The sequence below is a fragment of the Falco punctatus genome (genome assembly GCF_963210335.1).
Source record: "Falco punctatus genome assembly, chromosome: 20".
NCBI classification, from domain to species: Eukaryota; Metazoa; Chordata; class Aves; order Falconiformes; family Falconidae; genus Falco; species Falco punctatus.
In genome coordinates, this window is record NC_137600.1 from 3,486,445 (window position 1) to 3,511,282 (window position 24,838).

Here is a 24,838-nt window from a genome sequence, read left to right on the forward strand (position 1 = left end):
GGCCCCCCCCACCAGGGAGCCCGGACATGCATGGTGGGGGTCCCGGCCCCAGCTCCCCCCACTCGGGGAGCCTGGACACGCCTGGGGGGCGGGGGGGGTCCCGGTTCCCTCGACCAGGGAGCCTAGACATGCGTAGCCGGGGGTCCCAGCCCCCCCAGACAAGGGAGCCTGGACACATGTGGGTGGGGGTCCCGGCCCCGGGTCCCTGGACACACATGGGGGGAGGGTCCTGGCCCCAATTCCCCTCACCCAGGGAGCCTGGACACGCGTGGGAGGGGGGGGTCCTGAACAAGGGAGCCTGGACACGCGTTGGGGGTCCCAGCCCCCCCGACCAGGGAGCCTGGACATGCGTGGAGGGGGGGGTGGGGGGGGTCCAGGCCCCAGCTCCCCCCACTCGGGGAGCCTGCAGAGGTGTGTGTGTGTGTGGGGGGGGGTCCTGGCCCCTCGCACACAGAGCGACGTGTTTTCCCAGCTGCCCCCTCCCCCCCGTGGGTGCAGGGTCACACCAGTGGCCCCACGCGTGTCCAGGGCAGCGGTGGGTGCTGGAATGGGGGCAGCTCCCCGTGGACCCTCGCAGAGGTCGGGCAGGCGAGTCCCGGTTTGGGGGTGGGTTGCCCAGGTCTCCCCCTCCCCCAAGCCCCCCCGTGGTGCCCCACTCCCCCCACGTTGCTGGGGTGCAGCGCCCGGAGCAGCTGCCGCCTGGAGGAGCTTTACAGCGGGCGTGCCTGCCCCTGCTCCCTTTCCCTGGAAAGAAACGCTTTAATATCAAGTGGTTTAACGCTTTAAAGACGAGTGGTTTAACGCTTTAAAGACGAGTGGTTTAACGCTTTAAAGACGAGTGGTTTAACGCTTTAAAGACGAGTGGTTTAACGCTTTAAAGATGAGTGTTTTTCCGCCATCGCGTGGGTTCCTCCGGCCAGAAATCCCAGAGACTTCCGCCGTCTTGTCTTCTTCCTTAGGGAGACCCTGGCACGGAGCAGGGCCAGCAGCCTCCGAGTTTTGAGGTGACTCAACTGGCCATTTGGGCCGGTTTGGGGACGGCCAGGTGGAGCCAACGAGCCTGACAGGTGCTCAGCATTTAATTATTCTCTTCACAGTCCTTCCTTAATCAGTTAATGCATAAATCCTGGGGGACGATGGGCCCCAGGTGACAGTCTCTGGGAGAGGAAGGGGCCCAGGAATTGCAACCATTGCACACAACAGAAACAAGGGCAGCATCCATCCCCCAGCTGCCTTCCCGGGGGTGCTGAGCCCCCCAGCTCAGCAAAGAGATGCTCACCGCGTGGCCCTGAGCCACTCTCGTGCTGAACGTCATGGTCACGGAAAACAAACCACGTGGTTTGTTAGCAACGTGTTGGAAGGTAACTAATGACACCCTCGTTATTTCTCTCCTGGGAGCAGAGAAGCACTTGGTCCGGGCTCCCTCCGCACACCGCGAGGGATGCACAAAGTTGGTACATCAGAGACATCCCCACACCGGTGCCGGGAGAGGTGCTGGGAGGGATGCTGGCCTCACTGGTTCCGGGAGAGATGCTGGGAAGGGATGCTGGCCTCACCGGTGCTGGGAGAGGTGCTGGCCTCGCCAGTAGCAGGATTGATGCTGGGAGGGACGCTGGCCTCGCCGGTGCTGGGAGGGATGCTGGCCTCACCGGTGCCGGGAGAGATGCTGGGAGGGATGCTGGCCTCACCGGTGCCGGGAGAGATGCTGGGAGGGATGCTGGCCTCGCCGGTGCCGGGAGAGATGCTGGGAGGGATGCTGGCCTCGCCGGTGCCGGGAGAGATGCTGGGAGGGATGCTGGCCTCGCCGGTGCCGGGAGAGATGCTGGCCTCACCAGTACCAGGATTGATGCTGGGAGGGACGCTGGCCTCGCCGGTGCTGGCCTTGCTGGCAGAAAAATCCTCCTCAGCAGGGTTAACTTCTGCTGCCTCTCCCCCTTCAGCTGCCTGATTGCTTAAAATTACCATATAGATTAAGAAAATCAAGGCTGTCATTTCGCAAGAGCTTCTGCCAGCCTCCTCCGAGCATCTGGAGACCCTCAGCCAGTCCCGACCCCTGCCCGGAGCTGCTTTCCTTGCAGACCAGCCCTGGCCTCCTCCCGCCAGAGGAGCAGCTGATGTTTCCAATTTGGAAGCAAAACTCAGGCAAGACGGCAACCTACACCAGCCACATCCCACTCCCCCCCCCCCCCCGCCCCCCCCCCCTTGCTCTGCTAAATCCATTCCTCCTAAACCTGAAACAAAATCCCTTCGAGGGCAACAGCCGCCCCCTGCCCCATGCCACCCCCCCGGCTGCCCTCTGGCAGCCCAGCTGGGGCAGGAGCAGCGGGCACCACTCCGCATCCACCTGCTGCAGCAGCTGCGCCAACTGCCCGCACACGGTTAATTCCCGGAGTTTTCCTGCCTGCCCCAGGCCAATTTCCAGAGTTTTCCTGCCTGCCCCAGGTCAGTGATTAAAGCGTGCATCGATTTTGTGATTGCACAGAGTAAGGCAGCATCCTTTTCCCAGCCCCGCAGCATCCTTTTCCCAGCCCCCATGGATACGAGCAGGGAGGCACAGATTCCAGCCGAGGCTCGAGGCACAAAAGCCCTGCTCCCCTTTTTGGCTAGAGCCAGGCTGAGATAACCAGTCTTGAAGGCAGGACCAGCAGAGCAGGAGCTACTTTGGCTGCAATCCAGGATCAGGGCACGCGATGCCACCGACCCACACCTGCACCCCGCAGCCCTGGGAGGCACAGAGCCCCCCTTCCAGCACTGCAGGGATGAAGCACAGACCTTGCTCTCCACGGCAGACCCCAGCAGCAGTTTGGGGGAGCCTGCTGTGTCTGGTAACGGCAATAAATATCTGGGGTGCTTGGCGTTCGTCATCACGGCGGGAACTACGTGGTGGGGAGAGGAAAAGAGGAAGAATCCTGCAGAGCTCCAAGGAGCCCAGAGCCTGCGGAGGGAGCTGGGAGACCGACAGGGCTCGGGCAAACGGGAGTTTTGTCTACACAGGGTTGGGGAGCAGAGGGGGAGCAGAGGGGGAGCTACGGGAGCAGGCGAAGCACAGCAGTGCCGGTGAAGCAGTGAGACGGGTCCATGGCAGCTCAGCACCCCGTGCTGGGGACAGAGGTGCCATTTGGGTCCTCCCTCCCCAAACACACGCTTCCTCAGGTTGGGAGCCAAGTCCCGGCCCCCCCCAAACAGCTCACCTCCAGGTCACAGCACAGCCCTGAGCTCTCAGGACCGGCTGCCAGCTGCTGCTCCTTCTCTCTCACCAGCAGCCTCCAATTTCCATTAAATCGAGACTTTAATGCTCTTTTCCCCCTAGTCCCTGTGCATCCAGGCTTAGTGAGTGGTTTGGATGCTGGACTTATACCTGATGGGTCCTGGATACTTCTTCCTAGTTAACGATTTCTCTCTTCATGTAGCCAGGCCCCTAATGAGATAAAGTTGGACCCCCAGTACCTCCACAGCAGCAAAGGGACACCCAGAGCGTTAAAGATGCCAGTTTGTAACCTCACTCCACAATCCAGCTCACATCGAATTGGATTTGAGCTCCTTTTTACTCCTTTTATTCTTACCTAGGCTGCTCAGTGCTGACAGCCCCCCCCCCCCAAAAAAAAAAAAACCAAAAAACCCACTTATTTTTACAACCTGGCTGCTGCTCCCTGTTCACCCACAGCAAAACCAGAGCTCCAGAAAATGAACTGGCAGGAAGGGCAAACACACACTGGTCCTGACTCACGTTAATTTTACATTAATTTCACTCATCCCTGAAATACCAGCAGGGATGTAGCAGTACGCTGTATGAACTTAGGATGGGGAGGTGGGGGGAAAGGAAAAAAAAAAAAAAAAACCAAAAAAACAACTGTTCTAAAAGCAGATAATCAAGGTGTATTTTTGCCAAACCAAGCTCGAGCTCCACCAGTTTGGAACCGGTGTCCCTTTCCCAGACCAGACTGACCACAGGAATGTCTGTAATGTGCCAAGGCCGGTGCTGGAACCTGGAAGTTTTTGGTTTAGCTCATTGTCACCACCTCGTCTCTTCCAATGTCAATGCCAGGAAGGTATCGGCCACCCATGAGACCGGCCAGGCAGGTGGGATGCCCAACCGGAGGGAGCTGGGATACTGCACCGTGAGAGCCCCCACCGTGCCATGGTCCCCAACACAAGTTAAATGCAGACAATAAGTGGACCAAAAAAAAAAAAAAAAAAAAAAAAAAAAAAAAAAAATGGATCACATCACCCTCTCCGCCGTCTTTCTTTTGCAGGTTCACCCTGCAACTCATCATAATCACAGCGATACACGGAGCTACTCGTTTCTCTCCGGTCTCGGGGACTGAGCCCCAAAATTTTGCCACAAGTATCAGTAAACTCTTCAAAAACAGGGGGGCAGGACAGTGCTGCTTTGAGAAGAGCTGGGTACTCTTGACTCCCTCTCACCACCAAGCCAGGAGTCCTCAAGTAAAGCACAACCGTGCCACCTGCTCTACAACATCCTGCTTCGACTGTGGGAAATTATTTTAGGTATACGTATATACTGCAGCAACGTTCGAATGAAATCAGTCACGTTGGGCCTCCTAGAAACGCGCCAGGGCATTGTCCCTGTGTCAGAACAACAACTCCTTCCCTAAGTTAGGCTGTGCCGACCTCCCAGAGCTGAAAAACCCCAGGACTGTCTCGGTCCTGCCAGCCAGCCACCGCTGCCACACGCGGAGATGGTTCTACATGAGGTTGAGTCTTATCAGCGCTTCGATTTTTCTAAGCAAGCATCAACCTTTGAGATATGGTGAGCTCTGCTCCCCTCCCACACTGCTGATGCTGGAACTCAACTATAATTTGGCTCTATTTAATAATTACCGTTACTCTGCAATTATCACCTTCTGATTTTTCTCTTTGTTAACGTTTGCTGGGGAGGGGAGGAGGCTTTTCTGCCGTGCCAGAGAGCTAAAGATGTCTCGGATTCAAGACGACGTGGATGTGCCACTCGCTGCTGCGGTGTTTAACCGGGCACCGATCAAAACAGCCTTTCTTAAGTCAACCGTGTCGGAGCTGGCAGGGAGACGCTGGGGGCCCTGCACTTGCCGTTTCTCCCCCCAGCTAACCAGACACAAGCTCCCATACACACGGGAGAGGCTAATTAAAGAGTACAGGTGAGCAAAGAGCACTGCCAAAGAAGCCGTTATTATTGAAATGAGACAGCAAGGGGAGGATCCTTAATGAAACGGGGGAGGAAGGGAATCAGAGGGAGAACAAAGTGAAAGGGGGAAGAAAGAGTTGAGGGAAAGGAGGACCTGACTGATGGAAGATGTGGCAGAGGCGCAGAAACCAAACCAACAACGTTCTTACTTTAACATCTGATTTTTCTCCTCTGCTCTCGTTGCTCAGGCGCCCTCGTTCCGGAAGGCTCCAAGCAAACGGCCCGGCATCCTGGGGCTAAAGCACAGCTCACCTTGCTCAGCTCAGCCCTCAGCTGCGCCCATCCCAGCTGAGAGAGGCTGGCTCTGGCTCCAGGGGCCGGAGCAGACCTTCAACGTGCGAATCCTTCCCGGAATCCAACACGCTCCAGACAAGCTGCTACCAAGCACAGCCTCAGGCTCCAGGGAAGGTGGCTGCTTACCTGTTCAGACCTGCAGGATCATTTCCCTGAGCAACAAAGAGACAGAGGTGAGCCTACGAGTTCTCCCAGCAAGGCCATTACCTCCTTCCTAGCGGGTTTCCCTAGCTAAAGGCTGCTACCCAGCACAGCACCATCCCGCTGAGCACAGGGCAGGATTATCTCGTTACGCCAGCAGCAGTTATCACCAAGTAAGCAGTTGCATTTGGCTTGTGTCCATTTAGCAGGCGCGGGTTGGTGGCCTGTTAGACACAGGCAGCGGCAAAAGCAGCCTCTCTCTCCACCAGCACAGCCACGCTTCTGCTTCGCTGACTATGGAGAGGCTCCGCAGACCACGTAACTCTCTGCTTTCCCAGCTGAAGTCACAAGGAACGTGGAATTCCAGCCCTTCCACTGTCATCTTTTGTGAAAAGCGTTTTCCCATGGATCAACTAGAGAGAGCAGCAACACAGATCTCAACTGCCCGCCAGGGCTGAGTCTGAAACAGAATGTTACAAACCCACGGATCTGAACCCCTTCAGCCACGTGGAAAATCACTCTGGCTATTGCATACAAACTCCTGCCCAGACAGAGCGTGCAATATCCACATCAGCCTCAAACTCCTCCGGAAACGGGCAATATTGTGGCAGCCTCCATCTCTCCTCGGGACCATCCCACCACCCTTTTCCCAACCCTGCCTCAATCGAACGCATTGCTGGTGAGAGGTGTGATCTTCTCCAGCGAGACGGTCGTTTCACACTCCTGGTGCACGGCGGCAGGCAAGGCATCCACAGGGCAGGTGTTGCGAGTGGGCTTGGAGACCTGAGAAACACGGTCAAAGGACACCTTGTTGTTTTCCATCGGCAGAACAGCATGGGGAAGGAGCTGGGGGCAGCTGAGGGTCACCACTTCCTTCTGATAGGTGGTGTCATGGTGGTAGGAGACCAGCTCGTTGCTGAAGTTCACTGTCTCCACTGCATTGCCGGGGCAAAGGCAGCCACAGCCCAAGATGGTTGCAAAAGCTCTCCGGAAATCTGCATTGAAGGCGTAGATGATCGGGTTGAGAGAAGAGTTGGCCCACCCGAACCAGACGAAGGTGTTGAAGACCGCCTCGCTGACACAAGGTAGCTCTCCTGGCTCATGGAGGTCAGCGCTACAGAAGGGCACCATGCAGTTGAGCACAAAGAAGGGCAGCCAGCAGAAGACAAAGATGCCCATGATGATGGAAAGGGTCTTGAGGACCTTGGTCTCCTTCTTGAAGGAGTTCTTCAGGGAGGCCTCGTGAGGGCAGTCGTTGCTGGGGCAATTTTGGGCATGTTCCACCGCCCTCTCCAGGGAGGAGATCCTGCGGATCTGCCGCCGAGCGATGCGGAAGATGCGAGTGTACGTCACAATCATGATGGCAACAGGGATGTAGAAGCTAATGAGAGACGACGAGATGGCGTAAGTCCTGTTGAGGCTGGAATCACAGTTCTCCTCCTCCCTGGTGACGTTCAAACCTGGCTCCTGCAGGCTAAGTCGCTCACGATCCTTGTGCCACTTCAGCTGCACAGGGATGAAAGAAATCAAGAGGGACAGTAGCCAAGCCACTCCGATCATGACAAAAGCCACGTGCTGTGTCATCTGCCTCTGATAGCGGAAGGGATTGGAAATGGCCCAGTAACGGTCCACGCTGATGATGCACAAGTTGAGGATGGAAGCTGTGGAGCACATGATATCAAAAGCCACCCAAACATCACAGAAAGCCCCAAAGGGCCAGAAGCCCACCACCTCGGTGGCAGCCTTCCAGGGCATCACCAGTAGAGCCACAAAGAGGTCGGACACTGCCAAGGAGATAACGAAGAAATTGGTGACCTTAGAGCGCAAGTGTCTGAACTTGACCACAGCCACACACACCAGGGTGTTGCCCAGGAGCGTGGAGAGGATGAGAAGGAAAAGTAAGGCAGCTGTCACCACACGGAAGGACAACTCTGAGTTGCCTTCCTCTGCCCAGCTCTTCCTACTGCTGGTGTCGTTGATCCCACCCTGCCCACCTCCTTCTGCGGAGGAGTAAAAACCATCCATGGGTTGCCCTTTGTTCCAGTCCCTCGAGAGGTTTCACGGCTGTTCCAAGACTCCACCAGCGTCCAAACCCCCTTTTCACGGCTCCGCTGACACCTCGGAAGCACCAGCTGCAGTCCTCCCAGCTCTCATACCCAGCCAGGCAACCCAGCACAAGGAAAACTGCTCGAAGCTCTCGTCCCTTTCCAAGTCTCCTCCTGACAGCGTGGCATTTCGGTTCTTCCCCTCTCGCCTCCCACCCCACTTTTCTTTCTCCGCAGCCTGCGGCTCATGGAAGAGCTGGCACTCACCTCCGGCACTCGAGCGAGCTGGGAAGGCTTTGCTGCAAGCCTTCCTCTCTCTCCTCTCTCGGCAGCTCTTCATCCCTTGTTGATCTGCGCCCGCTACAGAATCCCAGTCAATCCCTTCTGCAGCGGCCAGGCTGCGACTTGCTGCCAGATGCAAGAGGGAATCCGAGCTCTCTCTCTGCTCTTGCAGACGGACCCTCTCTGCTCATAAAACAGGCTGCTCTGCTCTCTGCTCTTCCCTCTTGCTAACTGCCTCTGGATTTCACACAGGTGAGGTCTGCCTCTGCCCACACACCGGGTCCATCCTCTGTCAGCCAAGAAGAACGTGGCACTGGGAGACTGCGTCTGACAGGGTAAGTCGCTTGGGAATTAGGCGATAGGATGGAAAGGGTGAAACAACAAACATTCGAGTGGGATTTCAGGGTCTTCAATGCAGATCAGCAAGGAAATGTAGCGTGCTTGATCTCTGAATAAAAGACACTTCAATTCACCGCACAGGCACCGAGTCACGGCTCAAACATATGACCCTAAACCAGTTCCTCCCCCCTGTCCCGAGCCGCCCAGCTGCAAGTGCTGCAAAAACGGCATTTACTTTCCACTGCAAAATTCCTTTGTGTCCACAGGGAGAAAAAAAACAAAAAAAGAAAAAAAAAAAAAGAGAAAGAAAAAAAGGTAACATACACACAAAAATGAAAAGCTTGCACAAATCTTGAAGTTTTGCTTTCTGACATTGACAGACAAAGCACAGTTTTCAGGCTTTCAGTAGAGGTTACATGTAGAACCAAAGAGGATACCGAACACCACTTTGACAAGTTTTTATCCTGAATAAAGGTACTTTTAGCGAAGCGGTCTAAGGTAGCTTCTCTTTCAAATTCACTGTTCTTTAACTCCTAGCTAATTCCACATTAGCTATCACCTCAGCGATCAACTAGCAGCTAAAAACATTAACGGGAAAAATCAAGATACCGTTCCAGCACAGCACCCAGCCCTGTCAGCAAACAGCCGTCACCTCCAAAGAGGTCTCCTCGCAACCCTTACCAACCGTGCCTCCAAAAGCTCAGAACAGCTCTCCCCCCTCGCACGGGGGCCGAGCAGAGCCGGACAGCCCCAGCCTGCCGTGCCGAAGGTGGGGGCACAGCCGGGGGCTCTCACTCCAGACTGACTCTCACCCCAAGACTCCCCCCTCTTACATCGTGGGGAAAACACCACAGTATTAGGAACCAGGTCTGATCTACTAAGGCACAGTTTAGCCTTGGAAGCGCTTGGAGTCCATCACTTTGTAACTGAAGCCACTCTGTAAGCAAAAAGGCTCCTTTGATGAAGACATGTCAGAAAAATCCTTTAGGAAGCAAAGTTTCCTCAAGAGCTGGCTCTGTAACAGCTGCTTAAACGGGGACCTGCTTTTGAGAAACGCCTCGCTGGTAAACTGGCCGAGGTGGGAAAGAGCAGCAAACACTTTCCAAGTCAAACTGAGAAAACGACCAGGCAGCTCAGCATTAATTCACTCATTACACCTGTAGCTGCTGTAGTGCATCGTGGCCACTTGTGCCTTTGCCTGTCACATATACCACTTCTGAAGAAAGCAGCAGCCAATCTATACAGAACCAGCTCAGCTACACCGAGATTTAATTAACCTGACCCTGCGACCCAGGCGTTGCATCAACCCAGCTAGAGCAGGAACTGCCCAAGTGCAACTTTCAAACGTGAGCACAATTATTCTCTCAGAGATACAGCACCGAGAAGCTGACTCCTAAAGTAAACAGCACACTTGCTTTGTGATAGGTTAAAGAAACTTGTTGCCAGCATGTCACAGCATTTACTTCTAAAGGCTTTGTTTAATTAAGCCTCATTAGTTCCACCGCCGGCAGCCTGCTCCTGCCAAGTGCCTACGCCAGGCAGAGCAGCTGGATGGCACCAAGAGCCGGCTCATGGCTCTGCACCCTCCCTGGGGTCTTCTGCGTTAGGTCAGTTCCCTTCCTCCTGACCAGAACATCACCAGAAGAAAAAAAGGGCCACCCGACTGCCCAGACACCCCAGGACCCTGGCAGTGCACTAAGCCATGCAAGGACGCCTGCAGATGCATTGTCCTCTGTGCCCTAACAGGCATTTTTCTCACGTTCCCTAGACCCAGCACGAAGATTTTTAAGATCTTAAGTTGCAAAACGCAAAGAGGATGATGCTCTCACTGCTCTCAAAGAGAGCGGCGACGGCAGGTGATCTGTCATACAGCATTAAAATCATGGCAGGGGCTTGGAACAGGAGCTCACGGCACGCTTAGGTCGCACACGCGAAGCCAGGACGCGTTCCAGGAAATCATTCCTCGAGATAAAAGGAAGCCTGCCTCCTCCTTAGGAGCTGAAAAACGTCTTAAGAAAGGATCTCGCCCTTGCACACAACTTACACTGAAGCAAACGTTCAAAGCTGGGTTGGCGGGGGGGGGAAGACAGGATGGGAAGGGATCCAACGTATGATCCGATTTCTGTGCATCTCGGCATTCACCTAATGAAGAAAGGACTGTTAACCCCGCTGTCATCGGCAAACAAAACGCAATTACTCAAACGAAATACTGGCAGTTACTCATGTTCACAGATTAACGCCTCCTGCCTGCTAGATGCAATCTTCTCGACTGAGAAAACCGTTCTATTGCATTACATTACTAAACAGTTGCTGTTTCCTCACATAAGCAGCTGCTATTTTTTCTGAGAATCGAGTTAAGTACTATTTTAAACAGCACTCAAATATGATAAGATACCAGTTTAGTGGCAATTCAGCTCTAGGTTTTTATATTTAATTTCCTCACCCAGCAAGAAACTGCCCTCTATTTCCCTTCCCTGCTGTCTCACCAAAATATACTTAAAATTCTCTATTCAGCCATCTTGATTACATTCCTCACTCTGCATCAAAGGAAGAAAATTACAAGCCACTTCAAATAAAGCAGCAGCTGCTTGGGTTTAACTCTTCCGTGTCTCTTCCAGAAAGGCTGTCTCAGTCCGACGCGTTACAGAACTACAGGAGAACGTTTATTCCTACAGGAATCACTTTGCACCTTACTTCCAGAGAAGGTACAAGTTCTGATAGCAGGGGAGAAGGCAAGGGGTTGTCAGATGAATTTTAAAAAAATCCGGTGATACTGGCTGTAAGCAAATCTGAGCCCTGAAAAAAAAAAAAAAAAAAAAAAAACCAACCAAAAAACCAACACACCACAAAAAAACAAAAAACCACAAAAAACCCACAGTAGCTCTCCAGGGCTCAGCACGCCAGTTCAGATCAAACCTCTTGCCAAAGGAAACAGGCTTGACTGCCTGCAAATTCAAAGCTTACTTCAGGCATCTTAGTATCAGAGGGAAGTAGGAGTAATTTGTTTTGAGCAGTTTATACGCCAGGTTACTCATTTAGAGTCATTGTCTTCAGAGGAAAAAACCAGCACCAGTCTCCTTGGCTGTGCTGCTTAATTACAATCAGAAAAAGGAGCTGGATAAAAACTGTCCCCGAAAAAGGCTTACGTATTGTTCAGTACAAAACCAAGGGGTCAGTTAGAACTGACTTCCTAGCGCAGCAGTTTCCTCCACAGCAAGGTGGGTGAGGCAAAGGACGGTGTTCTGTGCCAGCCTTGAAACTGCATGTTTGTGAGAGGCACAACGACAGAAAAAAAAAGAAGTGGAAAGGTAAGACAAGCTGAAGGAAAGAAAAAGCAACAAGCCTTTCCAAAACGCTACTCAGAAAATGAAGGCTGTACAACCCAAAACCCGGCACAGGCTACTTGGTAAAAGACAACTTTAAAAGGTTAAACATCACTGTTGGGCTTTTTTTAAACAGAGAGTGAAGACTCGGGGAAATCAAAGTCTGGTACAGCAGATACTTGGTTTGGTTTTCGACAAAGCAGCCCAGGAATCCGCCCATTTACTTTCAGCAGACAAGCTTTATAGATGCAGAAGCACGGCTGGAACAGCACGAATATGGCAGCGATCTGTGGCACAGGGAAAGAAAAAGAGGCACCACAAGGGACTCCGGTTCCTCCCCTCCCCTTTATTACACGTAGGCAGAGAAGACAGTGGTTTTTCTCCCGTTTACTTACAAAGGAAAGGAATACAGAGCTTCAAGTCATTTCACACAATTCCGTGTGCAGCCTGGGTAAACTGCTAGCTGGCGACAGCACACCTTCTCTGGCAGGAGCCTGCGCTCTGGAACAAAGCGACAATGAAGCCAGAGCCAACACAACACCCTGGTGACACCTGTAACTTCTTCCTCTGGGGCTAAAAGCTGGGTCTTCAATAATGAACAGGACACGGGAGCTCCAGCCCTAGTTTAGAATTCACCCAAGCTGCCACCCACATAGCTCGAGCAATGGAGCTTGGCACAAGAGGCAGCGCAGAAATGGTGACAGGAATACATTCCAAGTCAGGGAGGGGAGGACTGGTTACACACCACCACGTAGCCAGTCACTCCCCTGCCACGCACAGGCTCTGTGTGCAGAAAGCCCAGTTAACAGCACATTCCCCTCCTGAAAGAATTAAATTTATTCACGTTCAGTATCGGGCTTTCTGCTCTTCCATGTGCATACCCATAATAAAAAAGTGACCTGCAAAAGATGACGATTTCACTTCTGATGGGTGAAGACAGCCTCTAAAACACACCTTCAGTTGCTGTGCTCAGTTTTTCTTTTTTTCATTAGAAACATTTACAGGGTTTTGTTTTGGGGCTTTCTAATAACCCATAATCTTGTGGAATTGCAACATCAGGACTGAAGGGAACGTCCGGGCTGTTATATGAAACTGTCCTCTCGGAAAGGGAAAACGATGCATCCCTTCTCCTCCCACCTCAAATCGCACAATAGGGGAGCTCAAAGCAAATCACCCTGCAGCTCCCGAAGAAGTTCTGCAAACAGGGAAGATAGAAAAATAGCGAACAGCTCAGGCTTCAAGTAAGGGCAAGCAGAAAATTGTATTATAGCGACCACAAGCCTCTGTCACAACAGGCAGTGTAAGAAACTCCTTCATTTAAAATCTTTTGCAGGTCTCCCTTTTAAGGCCTTAGAGTCTTTACAGAAAGAGGAATTATTTTTGTCTTGTGCTTGCAATTGCTGCCCCCTAGAGCAACAACAAAATCTCCTACAATTTAACAGTTACAGTGTCTAGTTGTCCACGACCGTGCAAAATACAGACAGGGAGGGATAGAACTACCAACAGGTGTTTAAGCTTCTTGCAGATAAGTATCGTCCTTGACATAAGTTAGGTGCCAAGTGTTTTAAACAACCACACAAACAGCCAAATGTTGAGCAACTGCAATACTGCTGCAATTCAGATACTCAACATCAGCCACAGCAAAGGAAAAAAGCCCAAACCAAAACGAGCACTGTTATGGACACAGAAGAGTTCATCTTCACTGGGCAGAATAGTGAATTGCATTCCCAGAAGGGAAGACTGGATGTCGCAGAGTGACTTGGGATCACAAGTCAAATTGAGACCAGTGCAGATGTTGGCACAGATGACAAACACCAGCTGGGGGCCAGTTCCAGAGTGGATTGTCACGGCAGGAGATCCTGTTGCTGAGCAAAGTGATATCCATGAAGAACAGGGGAGTGTTACCCCTCTCGCCAGAAGTTCTAGTCATTAGTTAAGGGACTTTAAGACAACTTCTCAAACTGCAGCAACAGGATTCTGTTGGGTCTTTAGAGATTCAGTCCCAGAGCTGTTTTGGGTTCAGAGGAAGCAGAGGGAGTCTTTTGTGCCAAATCTAAAAGAAAATTGCAACAGAGAGAGATCAGTTTTCATCAGTAAGAGGGACTAGATCAACCACGTCCGTAACTAACAAATACAACTTCAGAGCACCTCAGTGCTTCAATATTCAATCGAATTCTCTCAGAAACCCACGCTTCAGGTGTGAGAGGGGACACAGAGTGTTCTCCTGCTGTGAAACCTGACAGTATCAGCTGCCCAAATAGGAAGAAAGATGTATGGACAGTCCCCTGACATTGTTTAATTTCCCTTTCAGGAATCTGTTGATGAAATCTACCCCTGTCCCCGACAGGTCTAGGGGAAGCTCAGCATGCAGTTCAAGCCCATAAGCTCTGGTCACTCACTGTTACTAAATCAAGACTAGTTTAGTACTAGTTTAAGCAGACGTCACACCCATAACACACAAGACATAGTAAGCATAGAACAGAGAAGATGCTGTGTGCTTGGCAGCAACAGGCATGAAACTGGTGGTCTACTTTATCACCGTTCACAGAACAGATAAAAAACACTGGCTGGCTTTGTACAGGCTTGGTTCAACGACAACAAAAAATAATTAGTCCACACACTAGCTCCCTCATAGGGCCTTCAACTTTCCTATACGCCATGGCAGAAAGCCCAGGCAGGATTTCTAGCACAGAGGGAAGTTCTCTCAAGACAGAGTCTGGTAGTGACAGACAATGCTACTGAGCACCTGGCAGGGATACCAGGAGAGCTTGCCTTCAACTGTGTAACTGGAATTGGGCAAGATTCCGGTTCAGACTTGAGTTCTGCTAGACATCCCTCATTTTACAAGGCTGTCATAGACCGTAATAGCAGCCAGCTAACGCTACTTGCTGACATCCATACCTCCATCAGAAACAGAGAGCTTTTCCAATTCAGCTTCAAGCTCAGCATCAGAAATAGGTAGATCCAGCACCTTCTGGGGAACAGGAGGCAGATCTACAGGCTCCTTAGTCGAGTCCTGGAGGAGACTGTCCAGCTCCTTCTCAAGTTCCTCAGCGTCCGTCTCTGCTGATTAAAGAAAACATTCAGTTCCCAGCCGAGTTAAGTAGCGTCTTTGCAGCACAGAAAGAGATCCCAGTTTAAGCGAGGTATTATTACTCCCATCCATCATTACTCATAACAATAAGGAACTCCCTGTGCTGCTTCTAACAGTGAAAATTCAGCCCTGATCTCAGGAAGAAGCTACTCCTTTAGAAGTGCTTGTGCTGAGGCATCTAAGGGCAAGAAAACATTTCAGCAGAGACAAACAAGCTGCAGCAACACACAGGTCAGAGGAAAAAGATCATCACTTAAAAAACAAAGTGGCAGCCATTCTAAAAACAGTTTTAAATCAACACTGCACAACTCTGAACTGAAACCCACCAACACTTAAGAGACTACAAGGATTTGGAGATGCACAAATGCCGATTCCCCTGCAACCCACTGTCAAAGAAACCCACCCTTGTCAGTCCTCATTCCCTCTCAAGGCACCAGCAGCAACAGCCTTGGTATTTCAGTAAGTGCTTATCCTCCCAGGAAGGAGGGCTAGACACGTGTGGGGAGGGAGCAGGGAAGGGATAGCAGCACAAAGGGCCAGAAGTGGCAAAAAAAAAAAAAAAAAAAAAAAAAAGAAGGATGAAAACCCCCAAACATACCTAGACCATTGACCCCCACTCCAGCCAGAGTCTGGGCTACTTCATCTTGAGTATCACAAAGCTGAGGAAAAATACACAGCGTTTGATACAGAATATAAATTAATCTTATGTCTTACTGTAGCCACCTGTGTCAAAAGTAGAAATAACAAAAAATAAAAAACACAAACCAACCAAAAAAAAAAATCAGAAGTTGACTTAAAGACAGCAGGTACTACTGCAAAAGAGACTCCCAACATGACAGCTTTTTCACTAGTGGAAGCAGTAACATGGAAGATTTATCAAAAGTGCTACAAGACCAAGTAGCATGTTTGAGGATCTAACCTGAAACAGAATTTCATAGTGGAAAAAAATAACCCTGCTAATTTTAGCTTTTTCCTCTAAGTAACGAGCTTATACGGTGGCTTAGGCTACTAAAATAAGGAAGCTGAAGACCAATACATCTCCGCTATGAAATTTTACAGATAGCTTCTCACTAGTTGAAGTCACTGTTTAAGTACACCGGGCTGAAGCTGCTAAAAAAGTAATCCTTTTCTGTTTTTTACACCATCTTATGCAGACAGATTGCTCTCTTCATTTCAATTCATTCAAAATAAATTCCTCTCCTTTCCCTTGCCGAATTACAGAAGATCACGGGTTTGGCAGTTTTAAGAGCCTGTTTTTATGCACGTAGTTGCATTCCAGCTTCTAAAGGTATGAACAGACCTTGCTCAACATTTCCTAGGAAAGTTGCGTGCTTGCACAACATTGCTAACCAAAAGAACGTGTGAAATACACACGTTTAACATAAGTTGTGATTACTAGCCAGCAATAAATGCAAATACGTAAAACCACATGCAGCCAGTCATCTGAAGACCTCTCCTTGCTGATCTAAAAAGATCATGTCTGTTTGCTCTGGTGACATATGGAACAGGAACCAAACAGCGCCAGAAGCCTCAGCCTTAACAGCTGGGCAAGCTTGCTGTGTGCATCTACACACCACTTGCTTGTTCATGTAGATGTGCTCTCATTTCAGTACCTCTTGTATCTGATCCACCAGGTTCTCCGCCTTCTCCACAGTAACATCCTTCATAGACAGTTTCAGAGCTCCCACACCAGCTTGATAGGCGTTAAATACCTTTAAACAAAAAATAAAATTAAAAAAACCTTGAGATGCACAGTGCTAAGAACAAACAACAGGCAGCGTAAGCTTCTCTGAAGACCTGTTTTCCAAGCAGGACCCTCAGAGAAACATTAACATCCAAGCAGAAAACCGAACCACAAAAGCAGGTTTATTCAGAGCGATATCCCAACAATAACAAAAACAATTCTGTTTCCTAGAGCAGAGAATAAAGTCCTACCAGCCAGCTCGCACCCCACAGGCAAGAGCTCTGACAAGCAGGTAAAGCGGCACAGATGAGAAGAGTGAGGCTAAAGCGAGATGGACAAAATTAACACGCTACCATCTGGTCAGTCTGGGAGGCATATATACGATCCAAGATCCCCTGCACGGCATCCAGCTTGGAATGAAGCTCTTCAATGCGCCTTTCCGTCCTTCTTTTGGATTTCAAGCATCTCAGGGCCTGGAGACATTACACAGACTTGGATCACAAACCAGGCAGCACTCCAAGAAAGTGTAAAAAAAAAAAAAATATAAAATAAATAAATATAGCAATTCCTCTGCAGCAAGCTACAAAAACACACCCCAGAGCTGGTTTTAAGAGCTAGATAATTCCATTTTTCTCTCTGGACAAATATATTCTTATTTTCACCTTAAGGAGACCTTTGGCCTCAGAAACACCACTTCAACACATGCAAGATTAAGAATACCACGTCTAGCCCTGGTCATCATCTGCAGTTAGGGACCAGCTCCAAGACACTTAGCTTGTAGTTCCTTCCAAATAGAACAATACTTACCAATTGCTTTTTCCCAGCTCTACAAGCACTCCGGGCATCCTCTTTACACCTGTACAAATGCAAGAAGGAAAAGCAGCTTATTCCTTTGCAAGCAGTAGTTGTTTTACAAATCAGCAACCATCCTCACTACGTTGCTCTGCCGCAGAGGTGACCGAGTAACGATGCATTTTTGATACAACCACCCTTAAGCCATTGCTGCTTCTCCGAAGCAGTCCTTGAATGCATTCCAAATCTCTGCGAAAACTTCTGACATCCATTCGCTGCCCGTTGTTTTCATAGGGACAGGAAACAAAGACTGGAAAACCTGCCCTACCACATGACTGTGGCTACTATGTTTACTGAACAGGAAAGAATAACTCGTGCTTTCAGAGAACAGCTTCGTTCTAACTATGTCACAGGAATACAAAGATCTACATTACACAGACGCTCTTCCCACCACCCTTCCCCAAATTACTTCTCTGCTTCCTGGGAAAGGGACTCCACCTTCTGTGACAGCAGCTGTTCGCTTTGCATCAACTGATAGACTCCAATGTCCACATCATTCATTGGGGAGACTTTGGCATGAAGACCTCGGGCAAACTTCACGATCTAAAGAAAGAGAACCACGTGCTCAAGCCCCTTGTCTCCAGAACCTACGCCTGGTGTAGAAATACTTTTCTACTCTGATGGAAAGAAAAGATGCTTTTACACCCCCAGTTTTAACCTTGTCATAGAGCCATCAGGACGTACCAGTCACCATACAGTCTAATATTAAACTAGACAGGATCAAGTAACATCAGCATGAAAACAGAAAGCCTTAACAGAACAAGATTTAAAGCTGTCCTGGTGCTCTGAACAGTGCATGGCAATGTCACACTTCTGAGTACCTCAGTAGTGAACTGTACAGTGCAGAACACTACAGGGAAACCTGCCATCTTAGAGGTGACAGCGCCTGCATCTCCGTAGTTACTGACAGACAGGAGAACCTTTCCACAGAAAGTGGAACGCTGATTCCAGTGCTGTGGAATGACTTTAATTTGGGTAGCTGGAAACAGTCAACCTGCAGGTAGACAACGACAGTATCTGCCAATTTTCTAGCTGTTAAATTACTCAGGCAATACTGCAAATGTTTAGAGAACCTGTTATGCACGAAGGAGGATTGAATCTCATCTATAACCAAATCACAATGTTGGAGTGCATAGATTTTACTTTTCCAAACAAACACCACCTATATTTAGCCAATAAAGTATTCTTTCCAGCCAGACGAAATGCAAGACAGGGATTATACCACCCAAAAGCAGTCACCTTTACCCTGTACCTTCTCTCCATTCTGTTCCAGGATCGTGACCCTCTTTTCCTTTTGCAGCTGGAGAAGCAGCAAGTAGAACGTCCTTTCATCTGGACAAACATTGGCACAGAGGGAACGCAGCTCAGAGAGGGCAACAACCGGGTGAGAAGAAAGCGCAGAGTTCTGATACAGGCGATAAACTTCCTCTGCCTTCTCCTGAAGGGAAGGAACAGAGCTGTCTATTAGTTTACACAGCACTCTTCCTTCTCTCACAACAACTGCCAAGTCCACACCTGCTTCCTCCCACACGCTGAAGGTGAAAAGTTAAAGACGCATTGTTTTTGTCTAGACAGACTTTCAGAATGAGTTGTACGTTAACATTCAAAAGCAATTACAACGCTTTAAAAATATCACCGTTAATGGAATGAAAAATAGCACGGTTTTCCAGGAGAACCAAAACTACACTATTCACGTTCCCTGTACAAACGTCATGGAACAACATAGGAACTACACAGGCAGCAAGTTGGCTTCCTCTGCACTTCTTGAAATCCACCTCCCCTCTGCCCCAAGTTTAAACCCAATAAAAGCTTTTCCTTACTCCACACCGTAATTGCGTGCACCAAGTCATTTTGCACCACGTGTGTGCAGGCAAGGGAAAAAGAAAAGCTTTCCCCATTTCAGGTGAGGATTATGGTCCACTTGAGACTACAGAAACAACTCTTTCCACCCACCCCCCGATTCCCCATCAAGGCTTGTGGTTTTCCAGGCAGCTTTTTGAAGAAGTTTCTCTCCTCCCCCATGCGCACACCCTCTTGAAAGGGCTGTGGAATGCCCACTGCAGAGGGGAGACACCGTCTGATGTCAGAGTAACTACAAATAAAGGAACACATCTAAAGGGTTCTTGCCGGTTCCAGTCATTTAGACACCACCTGCATGCAACAGCAGCAAGTCTTGGTGCTAATTTTAACAGTCACAGAATAACACAGACAGGACCCCAAGGTCCCGACAGCCAGCACTGCACCATCCAAGTCAGACTGAGCAACAATGAATTACGTGAATTCACAATGCAACCCACAAGCCTACCACTAACAACATGCCAAAGAAAAGGGTCTTTGACAGGATCCAAGGGCAGTTCTAATCACATCTGAAAAGGCAAGCTGAAAACAAGTGCCCTGGAGTGAAAGTAGCCTTTAATAATGCACATGCAAGTGCTGCTCGATGGTACGCTGGACTGACAAGACAGTGACTTCTACGCCACCCGTTTCTCCCTACAACAGATGGCACTCAGCCTGCAAGTTTCTCTTCCATACTACACTTGCACAAACTCAAACCTGAGATTTACAGCGGTTTCACAGCATACTACTTGCCCTCCCAGGCAAGCAAGCAAGCCTGCCTCTCCCATTTCTTGGAAGTCAGTGAAAAGTCATGACGTTAGTTTCAAGGAACATCTGTAGATATACTACTTCTTATCCGTGAGTTATTCCGTCCATCTCTCTACAGGCTTTTAAACACCTAAGGGGTACAACTGAAGGCGTCTTCAACCCTGACCCTTCCTTGCTAGCATATTAAATGACTCACGGTTTTTCTGGAGATGCATAATTTTGAGAAAGCTCTCAACAACACTCACCTGAAGCAGCTCCACATAAATCAGAACTTCCTCTTCCTCAGGGATTTTACTGTCACCCAGCACACTGGAGAGAGTCCACTTCAGGGGCTTCAGAATGAAGACTCCCACACCCCAGGAGATCCAGCTGCTGTCTACACTGGCCATGAAGTCTGACTCCCTCTGCAGCTTGCCACGTCTAGGGAAAAGACATGCACGCACAACCGAATACGGTCAGTCTAAACTTTTTCACTGGCAGTAAGCAAGAACGCCAGCACGAAGAATTATTAACTGAAACTATAATCTAGGCTTTGTGCATCCACAGTCCTAAAGGCGTTTTCTAAGACCAGCTTCTAGCTACAATTTGATGTATTACAACTGGGTATTGAAATGGCACAGGGGTCTCCACCTCCTCCCACAGGTCTTTTGTTTACTATTTTTCCAGTTTCCCAAGTCTCCCAGTTTTCTGACATGAAACTGCTGAGGTGCAGAACACAGAAATCAACAGAGTCGGTTTTTAGAGGAGACAGGTGGACACTTCAGTCTCCTTCTGTGGAGGTACTCAAAACCCACCCGGGATGTGATTCTGTGCAACCTGCTCTAGGAGAACCTGCTTCAGTAGGGGTTTGGACTAGATTATCTCCAGAGGTGCCTTCTGACCTCAACCATCCTGTGACGCTTCAATCGTGCATTCAATTGCAAAAAGATAGCTTTTCTCGGATCTAGAGATTTTACAGACAGTCTCAGCTAGCTCCTGCTGTTCCTGAATCTTTTCAGGGCATCAGCCCCAAGCTCTAATTTCACAACACAAAACGCCTGGCTGCAAACACCAGCACACCACGTCCCCACATGCCCTACAGCACACACCACTGGGTCGTCGCAACAACCATAGCATTTCAGGGAACAAAATTTAACACAAAGCTCCCGCAGCACAGTATTCCCTTGGGATCCCCGCGCCCCCCGCTGCCCTCCCACACCTCCTGTGAGCGCCTCTGGCTCCTGTCCACGCTTTACCTTGCACAGGGCTCCCAAATTCCCCCCGCAAAAGGTAACCCCCTATTCCCTCGGTGCTCTCCTCTCCTCTGCAAGGCCTGGCACCGCCACAAACCCCCCTCAACGCTCTCCCACCGCCAGCGCAGGCCGCCACCTCCCCAAGCCCGGCACCAGGCCTTCCCCCCCGGTCCCCTGCACCCCCAGAGCTCCCCCCCTGCCATGCACACAGGGAGCTCTCCTTATCCCGCATCCATGGCGCAAAGCTCCCTCACACCCCCAGCCTTCGGCAGCCACCCCTCCTCAGGCCTCCCCTCCCTCACAGGGCCCCCCCCGAGGCCTCGCCTGCCCCCAGCCCCCGCAGCGGGAGGGCTGCCAGGCCCAGGGCCCCCCCCGCCACCGCCGGCGGTACCTGAGGAGCTCCCGGAGGACGGTGCCGAGGCCCAGCGGGAGGCTGCCGCGCCGCTCGAAGCCGTGCTGCAGCTCCCGCAGGCAGGTACGCACGACGCCCCGGCGGCGGCCGCGGGCCAGCACCAGCCCGACCCAGAAGGCCATCTTGCTGTCCCACTCGGTGCTGTTCACCTCGCGGCTCTGCTTGAAAGCCGAGAAGAGAAAAGCCATGCGCTCGTCGTCCGTCTCCCACTCGGGCGGCAGGTCCCCCGCCGGGGCCGGCCCAGGCGGCGCCCGCCCCGGGCTGCACATCTACGCGAGCCCCCGGCTCCGCCGCGGCCTCCGCCCGGCCGGGACCCGCCTGGCTGCCGGGGAGGCGCACAGGGCGCATGCGCGCTGCTCCCCCCCCGCCGCCTTTGTGTGGGCCGCCCCGCGCCGCCCCCCCCGCCCGCCGTGGTACGGCCCTGCGCCCGCGCACTGCGCGCCGCCGCCTTCCCGCCGTGCCTTGCGGCAGCCGGGCCTGCGGGGTGGGGAGCGCGGCGTGGGCCTGGGCGAGGTCTCCTGCTGACCCGGCCTTCGCCGCCCGCAAAACACACAGACACTGGCCTCCCGGGTGCGTGACATCATGTAGTGATGTCATTGAGGGTGATGTCATTGGGGCTGATGCAATTCTGCAGAACAGGGCTTGGGTTTCCCCTGCCTTGCTGGAGTCGGGCCTGGAGGCCGTGGCTGCCGTGGGCCTGCGGTGGGGGTTTCCCCCTTGGGCCCCACTCTGGGGCTTGTCAGCCCAGCCCTCTGTTCCCTCGGAACCCAAGGCACCCGCTGGAAACGCCAAGGGGAGCAGCTCTTCACGCTTTGAACCACACCAGATTAATATGCCAAAGGGCTGCTTTGCCTCTGGGGTCTGTCTGCGCTTCACATGTAGAGGAACCAAGTCAAAACTAAGCTGGTGTCGTTTTATTTGTGTTTTGTCACCTTGTGTCGCAGATGCGGCCTAGCCAGGCGTAGAGCCCTGCATGGGCTGTTGGCAGGTGTGCTGCACGCAGGTGCTGCCAGCCATGCACAGAAGTGACGGTTCAGCCACCGCAGACACAGCTTTCCCCTGCCAAGCCCTGCAAGCATCCAAGACACCACCGCAGCAGCAAGCAGGATCCTCCCAGCGCCCAGCTCCTCCAACCGCTGCAGGCAGCTGCTGCCTGATGCTGGAGGAGATCTGAAGTGGGAGAGACTGCATAGCTAAAGCACCTGCCTGATGTCCCCATGCCACAGGCATACACCAGTACTGGGGCTGTGCCAGTCTGGCCCTGCTGGGGCAGCTGAAGGCTGTGACAGGCTCCTTTGCAGGGACTTGGGTCTCCACTAATGTCCACAGGTGATGGCTTTCCTGTCCTTTGCAGCTGCTTTTCTTCTTTTCCTTCATGTGGCAGGATGTTTGCCATTTCTCCCCATTGCCCGAGAGGCATCACGTGAATCTTGGGATACAGGAGAAGAGCAAGAGAGAGGAGTTTCTTCATGTGGAGTCATGTTTTCAGAGTAAAACTCAATTCTACTAAAAAAAAGGGGGAGGCAAACGCTGTCGCTTAACAGAGCTACCAACTTCTACGTATTTCTGTATCACTGCATTTGCCATACGTGATGTTTCTTGCAGAGCAGGGGGGAATTGAACTGTGTCTGGAACCTGTGTGCCCTGCCCCTCGTGGGCACACTCACGGGTTAATCAGCCCTTGTGCTTGGACTTTCCAGGTTTCTCAGATATGTTTGGCTTCCCTGAGAGGCAGGGAGGGAAGGATTGCTTAGATCCATCTGCTGTGATTCCTCTGGCTGGCTCTGATGGTGTGCAGTCATCAGTTTAACCCTGTAACCACTGGGATGCAAAAGCCGCCCTGTACCCGCAGGTGTCTCTGGAAATTGGGGAGAAGTCAGCAGGCCCTCAGGATCACAGGACCCCAAGCTTGTTCTACCCCGTGTTTTTATGAGGAAGGTTTTTGAAGGCTGCTGAGCCATGCCAGAGCCTGTTTGGACCACAGTGCACTCATGCAAGGCTACTCACAACCACGTGTGGCTGCTGGTTTTGTTTTCATTGAGGTTATTTCACATTCATAGTGAGAGAGTCAGTCCTCCACACAGCCCCGCTGACTCGCAGTGTCTTGGTGAGCAAAGGGCACTGACATCGATAAAGCCAAGCCAGCGATGGTCCATTCAGAGGGTTTGGTAACACCGCCTTGGCTCTCTTCCCCTGGCCAGACCTAGATGCTGTGGGGAAGGCAGCAGGTCTCAGAGCAGCCTTTACACACACCCCGAGATCCATGTTTTAAGTCAGGAGATGACTCAGCAGAGGCAAGAGCCTATTTTTATCTTCTCCCAAGCTTTCTGTGTCAAGCTGAAATTTTATATTAATCCTTTCAGTGCTAGCCCCAAAATAACTTCGCCTTCTATCTGCAAAGCCATTCATACCCAAGGGCCTGCGATCTCCAGGAACCCTTCTGCCAAAAACCAGCCAGTTCTTTCCTGCTAAGCAGGGCACGTTTTGGCTGCAGTCAGCAAAGCGCTGTGTCCAGGAAGCTGAATGACGGCATCTAACCGTGAGTTTTGTTCAAAGGAACCGCACAGGGCTGTGTTTATACACCTGAGAAAACTGGCCTTGAACCTGCAGTGCCGGAGGCTGTTGGACCAGGGCGTCACGTGTTCAGTGATAAAAAGACCCAAGTGAAGGTCTGATCCTGTTCCTGTTCCAGACCAGAAACTCCCTCCTGGAAATTCAGCTGTGGTAAAAACTGTGATACAAGATATAAATTAAAAGATATATTGGCTGAAGAATGAATGTATCCATGTATTTTGAGAAATTCGGGGAAAAGATTCAAGGCATCCTCAGTGTATAAACCCGAAAGCCAGTTTTAAATTTGCTGTTGTAGCTGTGCGAGGAGATAGAACAACAGCAGCTTGGTCCCTTCGTGATGTCTCCAGGCTCACGTGTGTGACGGGGACATTGGTGCCGCCGGGCAGCGGTTCAGCAGGAGGCGCCTCTGCTCTGCTGAGCCAGCAGGTCTTGCTGCCACCGGTGCGGCTGGACTGCAAAAGCAGGCAGCTGCCGGGCTCCTGCGGGCTTTTCTAGGAGTTTGTAACATTCTAGCTTCGCCCCCACGGAGATTTAAGCTCTCCAAGCTTGAGCAGAAAGCTGGATGTTACGCGATATCGACTATTTCAAACCTCCGACCTGCCGAACCAGGGGTTTCTGCTCCAGTTCTGCTCCAGTTTTGAAGCTGGCAGATGCCTTCATTCGGATACGGAGCCTGGGCCGCAGCTCCTGGGCTGCAACACCCTCACCCCTCTCCTTCATCCCAGAACTCCTTGTAAGGCCTGGTTCAAGGTGAGGAAAGAGAAGAGGGAAGGGAAAGGG

The 24,838-nt window shown here is 51.3% G+C and overlaps 2 protein-coding genes and 1 long non-coding RNA gene across 10 annotated transcripts; 1 reads left to right on the forward strand and 2 right to left on the reverse strand.

The window, feature by feature from the left end:
• Positions 1-20: 20 nt before the first annotated feature.
• Positions 21-3,588, forward strand: LOC308055951. The gene is made up of 2 exons (XR_013924663.1): positions 21-1,518; positions 1,703-3,588. It is a non-coding gene; the product is annotated as an uncharacterized lncRNA (long non-coding RNA).
• LOC308055947 (D(1) dopamine receptor-like) lies at positions 834-11,783 on the reverse strand. 7 transcript variants are annotated; one of them, XR_013924660.1, is made up of 2 exons: positions 5,603-11,783; positions 834-1,881 (listed from the first exon to the last, which is right to left on the reverse strand). XR_013924660.1 is itself a non-coding variant. In XM_080370594.1 (2 exons), the coding sequence occupies exon 2, from the start codon at positions 7,640-7,642 to the stop codon at positions 6,278-6,280; it is 1,365 nt and encodes a 454-aa protein (XP_080226720.1). In that variant the 5' UTR covers positions 7,643-8,287; positions 10,426-11,783; the 3' UTR covers positions 834-6,277. The 7 variants fall into 7 exon arrangements, 4 of the variants coding, with proteins under 4 accessions (XP_080226720.1, XP_080226719.1, XP_080226718.1 ...); XR_013924661.1 differs by having other exon boundaries at positions 834-1,885; XR_013924662.1 differs by having other exon boundaries at positions 834-1,951.
• A 149-nt stretch (positions 11,784-11,932) lies between these two features.
• Positions 11,933-21,846, reverse strand: CHMP7 (charged multivesicular body protein 7). Of its 2 annotated transcripts, none has more exons than XM_080370596.1 (10): positions 21,464-21,846; positions 20,086-20,260; positions 18,489-18,674; positions 17,646-17,779; positions 17,192-17,240; positions 16,738-16,857; positions 16,314-16,412; positions 15,299-15,359; positions 14,508-14,672; positions 11,933-13,659 (listed from the first exon to the last, which is right to left on the reverse strand). In XM_080370596.1, exons 1-10 carry the CDS (start codon positions 21,751-21,753, stop codon positions 13,595-13,597), a joined length of 1,344 nt encoding a protein of 447 aa, XP_080226722.1. In that variant the 5' UTR covers positions 21,754-21,846; the 3' UTR covers positions 11,933-13,594. The 2 variants fall into 2 exon arrangements, with proteins under 2 accessions (XP_080226722.1, XP_080226723.1); XM_080370597.1 differs by having other exon boundaries at positions 14,508-14,669; positions 21,464-21,845.
• Between the last annotated feature and the right edge of the window lie 2,992 nt (positions 21,847-24,838).